Source organism: Eumetopias jubatus, unplaced genomic scaffold (genome assembly GCF_037043125.1).
Source record: "Eumetopias jubatus isolate StellerSeaLion01/CBP00866 unplaced genomic scaffold, mEumJub1_p1.0 scaffold_3, whole genome shotgun sequence".
NCBI classification, from domain to species: Eukaryota; Metazoa; Chordata; class Mammalia; order Carnivora; family Otariidae; genus Eumetopias; species Eumetopias jubatus.
Window position 1 is genome coordinate 169846032 of NW_028274809.1, and position 13164 is coordinate 169859195.

The 13164-nt window shown below is 39.1% G+C and overlaps 1 protein-coding gene across 1 annotated transcript; it reads right to left on the reverse strand.

The window, feature by feature from the left end:
* Positions 1 to 1130: 1130 nt before the first annotated feature.
* Positions 1131 to 3221, reverse strand: SLITRK1 (SLIT and NTRK like family member 1). The gene has a single exon (XM_028106129.2). The coding sequence runs from the start codon at positions 3219 to 3221 to the stop codon at positions 1131 to 1133; it is 2091 nt and encodes a 696-aa protein (XP_027961930.1).
* Positions 3222 to 13164: the final 9943 nt, after the last annotated feature.

The window sequence follows — 13164 nt, forward strand, 5'->3', positions numbered from 1 at the left end:
AATTAGTAAGTTTCACGTGCTTCCTCGGTTCTTTTTTCCTACTGTATAAGTAAGATTTACACCAGCACAGAATTGCTACCATAAGATCGCAGCCTAAGCACTAGAATGACATTAATTGGTCATGCTTAACTGCCTCAAAATCTTTTTTTTTTTTTTAATAATTACACTGATACTATAATAGAAATCATGGGTACTTATTTTACATTCAGATGGAAGGCATTATTGGATATGTATAGAAAAATATTCCCCCTCAAAAAAAAGTAAAACATCACCATCAAAATAAAAGAAAGAACCCAAAACAACCCATAAAAACGTCGCTCAACAAAATACATTTTTAACTCATAAAATGGACTGATGATTAGCCATGCAAATGTCTTAAATAAAACCTTTACATTTTTTTTCACAGTAAACGTATGTACGCTCTGAACTGCCTACCGATCACAAATAATGGCGAAATGGCACTTTCTGATTATACTGTGTTTTGTTTATAGAAAGTTTGATAACGATGGGACTTATCAGGTAAGAGGGTGGGTGCTGTGAATGTGATGCCGGCTCCAGTCGCCAAGGAGGGCAGCGTCCCTGGAGCGCGTGGTTTCCATGCGAGCCATGCAGCACTTTTTTTGTCAGAAGTCAAAGTTATTTATTTACAATACATTCATGCCTTCGTGCAACTGCCCATCCCTGCATAGCCAACAGGGAGCCATCACGCCCCCCTCCTCACGGGGCCAATCCACAGGGGAAAAATAGATATCTATCTCTCTATATAGACGTGGGTATATGTATATACGTAAAGGACCGCGGCAGCCATCCCCATCAGCTCCACCGCAGAGGGCTAGTTCTTTGAGCAGGGCCCCCGCTGGGTTTTATCAAAAGGAGCTCGCTGCAAAGAGCGATTTGGCAGCGCTCTCCCAGCTCGCCACAGTCTGCTCTTTGTTTCCAGGAGGGAACTAAGGGGTCAAACCCTCTCACTGGAACGAGTTCATAGTTATTTATTTACTTATGTCCATAAAGCCTTGGGGCGCGCTGGACGTGGGTCTGGGCTCCTCTGACCCCTGGGCTGACAGAGGGGGTGGGGACAGAGTGGTGGGGGCATCTCCTTCCTGCTGCCCCGCTCTACCCTGGTTGGGGTCTTAGTCTGAGAGCGAGTGGGAGCCACAGTCATATACTCTGTGGGCCCCATCTGCGTTGTAAGGCCCATTGTGCCAGTAGGAAGAGTCACAGACTGTCTGTAGGGAATTAATTTCGGACGCCGAGGAGTTGGCGTCCCTTCTCTTAGATCGTTTTCTATTCCTCAGGATAAACACGAGCATGCCCACTACAGTGAAGGCGGAGGTGACAAACACCAGCAGCAGTCCCGGGACCAACACGGAGATGGACACCCTGCTGGTGTCTAGATAGGAGTTGGAGTGCGTCCCGGTCTCCGCCAACCCAGTGCTGTTTTTACTGTGCGAAGTTAACGTGGGCGAGATCCTCGCGTACAGCTGGGGGCAGATCTCGTCATTGGAGAGGAGCATGAAATCCTTCCTAAAGAAGTTCACCGGCGTCTCACACTTGAGGTCGCTCATCAGCACTTCGGAACCCAGGCGTTCTGCCCATTGCTTAAAAGGCACAATGGTGCAGGAGCACTCCCAAGGGTTTCCATGCAGGTCTATCTGGATGATGGAGGTTAACTGGTCCAGCACCCCTGCCACCGGAAGGTACATGAAGTAATTGTTGTGCAGGCTGAGCTTAGAGAGCGAGACCCCAGCGAACACGTCCACGGGTAGGGACCTCAGTAAGTTGTTATTGAGAATGAGGATCCTCAGTTTGGGCATGGCATTGAAAGTGCCAGGAAGGATGAGCTGGATTGCATTGTACTCCACGTTCAGGTACTCGAGGTTTTGGAGCCCGGCGAATTTCTCCCGAGACAGTGTGTCCAGGTAGTTGCTATCCATATACAGCCACCTGAGGTCCAAAAGGTTCTTAAAAGTGTTGTTCTCTACGGTAGCAATGTTATTGTTGCCCAGATCTAACAGAATGAGATTCTTGTAATCCACAAAGTGCGATTTTCGGATGCTATGGATCTTATTATCTCGAAGGAAAAGCTCCTGCACGTTGGAGAGTTTGGGCTTCAAATCAGCCAAACTGCTCACGTTCCGGTTGTTGCAGTTTATCTTTAAACCCGATCCCGGGATGTGGTCGCAGCTGCAGCCCCCAGGGCAGGGCAAGCCGTTGGCTGGGGGTTTGTTTCTGGCGCTGCCGGTCGCTATCGCAGCAGTGGGTCTTATTTTGATCTGCCAGTTGCCTGGGATCTTTGTACCTCCGTTTGGAGCAGACCCTGGGGTGGCACGATCCTCTTGCCCATTTGTCTTGAAAGGAGTTGGCAGGGGGCCAGGAGCGAAGGTCTCTTCTTGGGCAGGGGGCGCTGGGAGACTGGAATCCACTCGGTTTTTCAAAGGACACAAGTCCTGTTCTGTGGTTCCATTGAGGTCTTTCCCTTGCAGTCTGGTGGGGGCTTCACAGACAACTCGGCCGATCAGAGCATTTTTGGGAATATTTTCCAGCCATTCTTTCAGGGAGAGGAGATCACAGGTGCAGTCCCACGGGTTATCCTCTAGCAGAATCTCAGCAATGCCAGGGATTTGCTCCAAGACTTCCTCATAGGGCAGCGTTTTCAGCCTGTTTCCCCGGAGGTCGAGGTGGGTGATGGGCACATACTGGAACACGTTGGCAGGCAGGGTGCTGATGAGATTGTCATTTAAAATGAGTACTTCCAGCTTGTTCAAGTCCTGGAAGGCCCCAGGGTCTATATCCCGTAATAAATTAAAATCGGCCTGGAGGTATTCCAGATCGTCCAGCCCCAGAAAAGTCTGCTTTCGAAAAGACTTTATCTTGTTGTTGTTGATGTGCAGCCTTTTCACCAGCTGCAGCCCCAGAAAAGCCCCAGGAACGATTTCATGCAAGCCATTGTTTTCCATGTGCAAACTAACCGCATTATAAAAGTTAGCAAACTCATTAGGGAAAAGTCGAGTGAGGGAATTACCATGCAGAAATAGATGGTAAAACTGGGAAGTCGGGGCGGTGAAACGCTGCAGACTTGTAAAGCCCTTTTTTTCACAGTCTACGTGTAGGTCCCCTTCTATCTCATTGCAGGAACAGATCTTCTCTTTACAAACGTCCCCTGTAACGTTTCCAGCGGCAAAACAAAGAGACGTCTCCAGCAACAGAATCCAAAGCAGCATTTTTAAAGCGAGCAATTCATCCCCGATCTCATCACAAAGTAACAGCGACCATCCTGCTCGCCACAGACACAATTCAAGTTCATTTAGTGCTCCAATGTCCGAACCCAGGGAAGGAGAAGAAAAGGGTTTGGGGGGGTGGGGGTGGATTCCTTCCTCCCTAACCCCCCCGCACTGCAACAACCCAGGCGCCAGTCAAGAATTATATCCACAGACTATCCAGGCACGTAGTGCAAGGCAAGCAAAAAAAAAAAAAAAAAAAAAAAAGGAAGAAAAAAAGGGGGGGAGGGGAAGAAAAAGAAAGGAAGAAAAGAAGAAAGAGAAAGGAAAAAAAAAAGTAGAAAAAATAACCCTACTCCCCCTCAACCCTTTAAAAATTACCAAAAGAAGTTAAATATATACATATAAATTAAAAATACACCCTTACAGAACTTGGTCTAGTGGTCCTCACTAATCAGGAAAGGAACAATTCTAGTAATTAGAAGCAAGTGCATGTTAGAGAAACAAGCAGAGGGTTTGCAGCGTAGTACAGGCGCACTGCCTGTGCATGGCTGTGCGTCGGACTGACCTTGCCTCTCTGATACAAAGCAGGGTTTTCGGCGGCTTCTGTCGCTGAGGCGGCTGATGGAGTTCTTGCGGTGGCTGCAGGTTGCCCAGAAGTCGCCCCCGAGGTGCTGTCCAGTCCCCCCGGTGCTGAAATCACGCCCGACAGAGGAACTCACGCTGCCGAGCCAATGGCGCTGGAAAATTTCCGCAATCGCTGCGTTTTGTAGCTGTCCATCCTTTCCCTTTCCTTCCCTTCGGTCCTCTTCAGCTTTTTTTCTGGGCTCCGGCTCTCGGTTACTAGCTCTTCTTTTCTTTTTCTCCTCTTTATTCTGCTCTTTCGGAATTACGTGGAGGGGGCGGAGGGCGGGGGGCGAGTTGTCTGAGGGAGGGAGAGAGAGCGAGAATGGGGAGGGGGGTAGAAGAGAGTTGCTAAGAAGCTCTGCTTGTTCCAGCCTGGTGCACTCTGAAAGATCTGACACCCTCTGCTGATCTGCAGTAGCAAAAATCCATCTGGTGAGGGAATGCTGAAGAAAAAAAAGAAAATCAATCCACGTACAGGGCAAGCGTTAAAAATGTGGGCATTAAAGGCTGTCGATCCACATAGACGCTTATTTTAAATGGATTATTTAATTCTTTTTGCGTGCTGAAAACTTTACCCTTTCCTTTCCTTAACGACCTCACAGCCCCCCACTACCTTCAGCGTTTGGAAAGGAGTGCTTTTAAAACATTTATTTCCCAATGGCTTGAATAAAATTAGTGTCAGGGTGTCAAGCGAACAGCAATTTGAGGTAATTATACTGCACGCCATTTTCCTCGGTGCTTTAAATGCATTTCTTCCGTCTCTGCAGTACAGTGTTTTATGATATTTGATGTCTTTGAAAATTCTTTTGGCATGTTGAAAGTGGTTATTTGGAATATATAGTCATATCATATATATATTTGAAATAATATAACTGGGTATGAATTTTTTGTTGCATGGTATATAATTTAAGCACATACTTTTTCTTTTTTAAACTTGGTATAGAATTTTAGTCAATTTGGTCGTTGAGAGTTAGGTTTCTTTGATATTTCTTGAGTGTTATTTAAGTCTGCAGGGTGAAAATACAATGCGTGCTTGCGTCTTTGATTCCAGACCCAAAATCTTTCACTGAGAACCGGAAAAGGAGGGAGGGAGCAGGAAAAATAATCCCAGTATGATTCGTGAGTGCTCTTAAATATCCACTGGCAGATTGGCACTCGCACCACACACACACACACACACACACACACACACACACACACACACACACTCTCATATACCCAAAGTTTCCAAATCCATATGGACGAATTTAAAACGCTTACAAGTAAATAACCAGTTGCATTTTGAGAGGGGGTGAGAGAAAAAGAGAGGGTGAGAGAGAGAGAGAGAGAGAGAGAGAGAGAGAGAGAGAGAAAGAAAGAAAGAAAGAAAGAAAGAAAGAAAGAAAGAAAGAAAGAAAGAAAGAAAGAAAGAAAGAAAGAAACCACCAGTTTCTAAGGCCCTGTATGAATGTTATCTGCAGGTAGTGGGCAGTTTCTCTTCTCCGGGTCACTGGTGTTGGTGGAACACCCAGTTAGGGCTTTTCTCAGAGAGGGAATCATCTGGTTACTCGAACTTAGATGGAGCTTATAAAAACCAGGTTCTAAAAACATCTGAGAAGGGAGGGAATATGAGAATGCTGCTTGTTGGAAAAGTCAGCTGTTCTGACTTTTCTTAACAGAGATGACACCTTTTCCATCAATATAGTCTAAAAATGGTGTGCATGATTTTAGGGTTTGAATTTATAGGATATTATTATTATTATTAATTTCCTTTCTTCAGTAGAAGCAGAAATATGTTTACATCAGTTTCCCTTTTAATTAGGCCTTACACAGTTGGACAGCTGTTAATATGCCTGCTAATAATCTGAGTAAAAGATCCAATATTCAAGGATGTGTGCATTTTGAAAAAACTAGAGAGTAAAAGAATTCCAGGAAGGACTAGGGATGAGGAAATTCAGGGAAGTATAGAGGAAATTTTTTTTCCTGGGTCCAGAAGCTAATTCTTGGGGGGAGGCAGTTTTCATATCTATATATAATATTTTCATGTAATCAAATGTGTTCTTTTCTGGTGAAACTCAGTGGGAGGGCATGGATGAAGGTTCAGTTTGTGTATGTGTGTGTGTGTGTGTGTGAGAGAGAGAGAGAGAGAGAGAGAGAGAGGACTTTTTCAGACAACCTATTACACTTCTAAAACAATCCGGTTCTTATATCATTTAACTCATTACCACATGTAGAAAGAGGAAGAGCTTAATCTGAAACCATTTCACAGAAAAACTGCTATGCAGTTGAGAAATGCAGATGTGCAAGAGGAGTTAAACTGAAGGGAAGGATATTTCTGAATCTTTGTAATAGGACTCAGGTCTGAAACTTCTTGTCCCCAGAAACCACCCTGTGAAAGAAGGCAGCCTCATGCAGTGTCTGTGATTGACAGGGGTAGGCAAGGCTCTGAAGGAGAGACAGAAAAATGCTCCCTGTTTAGAAAGAAAAAATATTGATGGTAATCATCTAAAATCACACTATTAAACTTAATTGGTTACTTGTTTATTCAACTTGCTGAATACTTTATGCGAAGAGACCCAAAGAACATATTTCAGTTGATTGTAAATGAACAGGTAAGGTAACAAGCAAGTGATATTCAGATTTCATCCCTCCCCCACCCATTAAACTTTATATCTCTGTCCCCTGATTGCTTCTTGCCTCTCAAAGCACCCATCACCTTAGAAAATTTACAGTCAGGATTTTCCTATTTTGATATGTTACAATTTTTTTTTCAGTTTTACCCTCCTCAAATAGTTTATTATCTCTGCACTCTAAGAAAGGGCATGTGGTAGGGCCAGATGAGCAACCAAATCTCAGAAGAAAATATTAAGGTAATATTACCTATATGAAGATATTCAATGCAAAATTGCAAGCAAAGAATATAGGCACACACGTAGTTCAGTGGAAAATGCACCCTCATTACTTTTGACTTTGCCAAAAGTAACAAAGCTACACACCAATGAGCCAACAAAAGTTTTCTTAAAAAATTATTTTCATATTAAATGTATTTCAGAGAAAGAAAGTAGTCTGGAATAGCATAGCCATCCCTCCAAAGGCTAACTCTTCAAGTATAATGGTAACTTTCTTGGTAGGAAATGAAAAAATATGGCAATGCCTTACGGGAACATTTCTTAGGCATGAACTCTTTTTAAAAGGGTTCTACTATATCTATTTGAGCTCAAGTGAACTGCTTCAATTGCTTTGCCTCTCATAACAGATGATCTCAGGAGCCTGAGATAAAGGATACTCCAGATGATGATGAGAATTGATAATATTTGCTCAGGGCTGTAGTTTTGTTTCTGGGCTGTGGCCAGAAGGATTTCAGTTGTATCATTAAATGTTCATATTTTCTTATTCTTCCTCAAACAGGTTCATCTCTCAAGTGACAAAAGTTAGATATACATATCACAGAATCATTAAGATTAAAAATAGAATTATCGGTTTATTATCTATTTCCCCCAAGTGTCATCAAATTTCCAGATGTTTCCATACGTGCACTACATATTTAAGATGGAAGAGTAGAACACATAACCAACATTAATTTAAGATATTTTCATTATTTATTCTGCACAATAATTTTAAAAGTATTCAGTTTTGATTTTTAATTTTTAAAAAGAAATACTTTTTTATTTAAGAAACACAAAATTATATATAGGAAGCCCATCCTTAGCCTTCTCTTATCCATGCTTTTTATTCTAGAGGGAACTACTGAAAACTTGTGTATAGTGATTTTGATATTGTTATTTTATTTTATAGATGTGGAAACTGAAACTGAGGAGTATTGAGTAATTTACCAAGATTGAATAATACTAGTTGACTTTGCCAAAAGTAACAAAGCTACACACCAATGAGCTAAACTTTTATTCTCACTCCTAACTCCTTATTTGTTCTAAATGCTGTTACTTTAGTTAATCTCTCCATAGGTCAGTTTCCTTACTAGTAAATTAATTCATTGAAGTTTATGGAATTTTTGGTCCCTTCAGGCTCTTTTTTCTGAATCCAAAATCTTTAAAAATAATTTCAGAAAAGTCCCAATGTCTCTTGCTTCCTTAGACTTTTCACATTTAGACTTGGGGTGTTTTATTAATGTACTTGCATATTCACTAGGGCTTGAAACCAAGAATGAATGTAAAAAGCACTGTAGAATAGAATTCACTAGTGCTGAGTTTAATCTACTATTCTTTCCTATGTTTCACAAAATAAAGGGGTTGTTGGAATTCTTCCTTCTGTGATAACAATTGTAAACTAAGAGATGAGAATATAAATCAATTACACCTGTAAACTAACATGCTTAGAATGTAAGGTTTCCACCTATTTCTTTTTATTTTCTTTTTGTATGATTGTTAATAGTTTTCAAGGAGTGGAGTACCAAGATAATTATCACATTACATGACTTTTGAAGGCAAAACCATAAAATATATTTTGAAAATATTTTTTTTAGTTGCTTGTCAAAATGTAGCTTTTATTTATAATGAAATAAACAGCAAACTAAGTAGAACACATAAAAATATTTTTACAGGGGCGCGTGACTGGCTCAGTTGGTTAAGTAACTGACTCTTGATTTCAGCTCAGATCAAGATCTCAGGGTGGTGAGATGGAGCCCCACCATGGAGCCTGCTTAAGATTCTCTTTCCCTCTTCCTTTGTCCCTCCCCCATCACCTGCACATGTGCACACGAGCTCCCTCTCTCTCTCTCTTAAAAAAAATACCTTCACATTTTTACTTGTGTCCTGAATTAGCATTTCTTCATGTTTATATTACTTTAAATTTATACTGCTTTGGGTCACATGTTGATCAAAAATGTAAATTTGTATACAGGGTAATTCTAATATATTTCTTTTTTAAAATTTAATATAAATCAAGCAACCAAAGTTCTGCCTGAAAAGGGTAACACTCTTAGGTATATACAGTTGACTCTTGAACAACCCCTTGCACAGTTGAAAATCCTCGTATTACTTTTGACTCTCCCAAAACTTAACTACTAATAGCCTACTGTTGACCAGACACCTTACCAATAACACAAATAGTTGATTAACACATATTCTGTATATTATATATATTTTATACTGTATTTTACTATAAAGTTAGCTAGAGAAAAGAAAATGTTATTAAGAAAATCATAAAGAAGAGAAAATACATTTATAGTAATATAGTGTATCTAACGTAAGAAATCTGTATAATGGTGGGACATGCAGTTCAAACTCAAGTTGTTCAAGAGTCAACCGTACTATACTATGTACTGTACTACAATGAAATGAGAATACATATTTGTAAAATTGTTTATATTAATTGGTGCTTAAGTATAATCTTTTAATAATTGTTAAAAAACCAAAATTCAACTGAGTAAATTTTAAAGATCTTACTGGCTTTACTCAACGATTCATGAATTGGGCAGCATTCTACCTAGCAGATAGTGAAGTGCTCTGAGAAGCTGTACAAAATGAAAGACTTTTATAGGCAGAAGGGAGCAGGAACAAGGAGATTATACTAGCAAAAATCTGATTGGTTGTGGCAAGGTCACTTTTCTTGAGGGCATGGCAGGGGTCTCTAGGGCAGATTACCTCACTAGTGGTGATTTAAGATTCCACTTCTGGGAAAGCCAAAACTAATTCAGTCTTAGTTTGGTAATGTGGGGCTTAGCATAAGCAACTCCATTTTGGGTCTGTTGTTTTGTTTTTAACAGAACTTATTCTACTTTTTAAAATTTGTCTTACAAGACCCTGCAGATAATTACTCACAGAAAAATAATTCTGTTTATGTTTCCTACAAAGAATGCATTACATTTTTAAGATGAAGCAATACATGTTACTTGTATAGATTTTAGAAAACACTGAAAACAACAGCAAAAAGTAAAGTAAAATCTAAAGAATTCTAACACCCAGAAATTAGTATAAACATACACGCATTTATTTTGCAATATACTTTCTGTACTTAACATTTATTTGTGAACATTTTCATTGTTACTAAACAACCACTACTGTATTATATTAGAGGCTGAATTCCTTTGTATGACATAGAATAATTCTTTGAACTAATTTCACATTGTTGGATATTTAGTTCTTACTAAAATTTTTGCTTTCATAAATAACGCTGCAAAGAACAACCTTGTGCACAAATCCCTGCGAACATTATTATTTATCTTTTTATTATAGATTCTTAGACGTAGAATTGCCAGGTCCAAGTGTAGGAAAAATATTAAGACTTTTGATGCAAACTGACAAGCTGCCTACTCAAAAATTTTGCCAATTTATATTCTACCAGCAGTAGATGAGATTTGTTATTTTCTTAAACCCCTGCCAACACTATTATTATTTAAAAGATTTTCCAATCAGCTCAGTACTTTTAAAGTGAAGCCAATCCTGACCCATTTACTTGAGCAATTAATTTTCAATTTATGATTACTTAATGAGTATATTGTTTGCCTTCTTCATTCCTCTTCAAGTTTTGAGATATATTTTAGCTTAAAATTACTTCTGTGAATCCTTTGCAGATCAAGCCACCTATGTATCTGAGTCCCTTTCAGCTTAATGGATTGAGTAAAATAACTAGTAAGTTGTGTATTCTTTTAAAAATTGCTTGTAGCATTGATTCCTCACTAAAATGTAATATTTTTGAAGACAGAGGTCAAACCCTTTTATATTTTTATATCTGTCACCTAGCAGAGTACTGGGCACATAATACATATGGTACGTACACTCCATCAGTGAAATAAAGCAGTATGCAAGTTAGTGATAAATTGATTGGGACAGATCATAAGAGGTAGAAAGCTCAAAGACAGAATTAATTCACAAACTAGTTACCTGGGAAAGTGATACAATCTGTGAATTATTTAGGTGCATTTTTAGGTTTCATGTTTTCCATGCATTAGGCTTTATATATTTTTCCTGTATTACCATGCATATATTTATGAAATTCTTTTATTCTCTAGAAAATGAGTTTCTAACCTACATTTTGTGTATCCCTTAAAAGCTAGTATAGTACCACGCACCTGGCTGACAACCAATAAATGTGTGATGATGCTAATGATAGGGATGCATTGCTGCTTTTGCAAGAGGAAGTGGATTGTGAAATTAGCTGTTGTGAATATAGAAGATTAAAAAATCATGAAAGTCTGTGGACCCAGTGAGGTTAACTTTTTAGGTTATTGATTGGATTTTAAAAATGTATAAAAACAAAAGTATTATTTGCTATTCTGTTAGTCTTTTCAGAGTTATGGCACAATCTTAAAGAGGCTAAATTATCTTTTTTCCTCCTGTTTTCTTTTATAAAATCTTTTCTTTCTTTATCTTTCTCCTTGTCCCACTAGTTTTGTTATTATTTTGTCATATGCATTACTATGTCTTCCTTGGGACTTATTTCAGGACAAAATTTGACCATCTGTCTTACAAGTGTTTATATGATGTCAAGATGATATACCATTTAAAAAATGTATTACACCTATATTCTGTTTCATCAGTTTTCCAAAAACAGCATTAAAATCACTAATTTATTTTTACACACACACATGCACACGAACCACACACAAACATGTATACACTGAAAGCATAATATATCATTTTATACCTACTGTATGCAAAACACCAGAATGCAAAACTGTAAGACAGAAAATGCCACAACTTACATTTTCACTCTTGATTCTTGATATACAGTTTCTTGATCCAGAGAAATAAATGTCTAATGGTAGAATCACATGCACTATTGCAGACCAGGTAGAGAGATGCATTTAACAGAGGTGGAGGCCTTTTTGTGATGGCCATTAAATTATATCATGTAGATGGCTAGTGTCTAATCAGGTGGCAGTGTTGAATTAAAGGGGCTGATAAAAAAGGTCAACACCATCTCTTTTAGATTTCTGCATAAGCACTATGTATTAGTAGCTAATTTTGATTTCAATATTATGAAAAATGGAAACCCTATAGGGCATTTAAATTGCCCAAGGAAAAAGGATTAAATATTATTTATTAAACTAGAAAACATGTTATTTTCTAATCAGTTGGAATTGTCAGTTCTTACATTTATGGTAACTATTAGGCTGTGAAAAAGCATTATCTCACATGAGCAGTTGCCTAGAGCAGTGAAAATATCATGGGCTTTGGCATCAAACTCAGGAAATCATACTTAGGTGTACACTGTGCTTATGGGGGAATCTTACTCCATTCCTAATATTAGTCAATTTCCCACGTTTTAATTCTTATTTGGAGATAAACCACATATATTATCATAAGTGATAAAAACATTAGACACCCATTTTCCCAGATCTCCTGGAGGCTGGGGCAGATCATATGACTTGGTCTGGCCAATCAGACTCACGTGTTTGGATTTTGAAATTAGACATGTTGACACGTGGGAAAAGAAATGGAAGAGTTACCTCTGGCTGTGGTAGCAATGGCAGTAATGAGAATATCCAGCACAGTTGTGGCAGGGGGCTTCTCAGGGTCCAGGGCTGACGAAGGAATTGCTGCAAACTTTTTGCTGCTGGTTAGAGCACTGATAGCACCATCCTCAGCGGAGGAGGGCTATGGCACAATTTCAACCAATTTTGATTATGGGGCCACTTTCCTTCCTGTCCATGTACCCAACCTGGTTCTCTGATCTTTCCAGAGATTCTGGGAGCTACTCAGTTACCTTTCTCTAAATAGCTTTTCTGCTTGAATAAATCAGGAAATCAGACTGATCTGAAGTGGGAGTAAAGTCACTAACTATACCTTCTTATTTTTCCAGAAAGTCCTGGTTTATGCTGGTTATTCCCCCCAAATTTTACCAAACCTTTTTCTAACGCTCATTTATCAAAGAGAATTGTACAAAAAGTAGGTAATTTGGGGCTACTTTTGAGACAATGATGGTTCAGGTTTTCAGAATATGATCGTGCAGACATGTAGAACAGGAATTTAAATTTTATAATCATGTTTGAAAACCGACAGTATAACCTCAAAAGTGGCATTGAGAAATAAGGCTTTATGCCTAGTAGATATGTTTGGTTTTAACTTCGTTGCCCTTCGGTCATATATTCAGTTATTACTTCTCCAGGAGCACCCTAGAAGGTAAGCTGATGTTGGCATATGATGCTGCATGGCTTGCATAATTCCCTTGAGAGAATTTTGTTATTTCTCATTCTACTTGTATCCCTGCAACTAGGTGAACTAGCTACATTTCTGTTTCTTCTTATACAAGCACCTCTATTCCAGCCATTTATTAAACATATGACGCTTACACTCAATTTCCAATTACTTCAATCTTAAATTCATATCTAAATCACAGGGAGGTATCCCTTTCCTGGAATATTTTGCTTTGTTCAAAGCCT

What these genes read in the sequence shown, in the direction of transcription:
- SLITRK1 (XM_028106129.2), bottom strand. Translation starts at nt 3,221, where the DNA reads ATGCTGCTTTGGATTCTGTTGCTGGAGACGTCTCTTTGTTTTGCCGCT.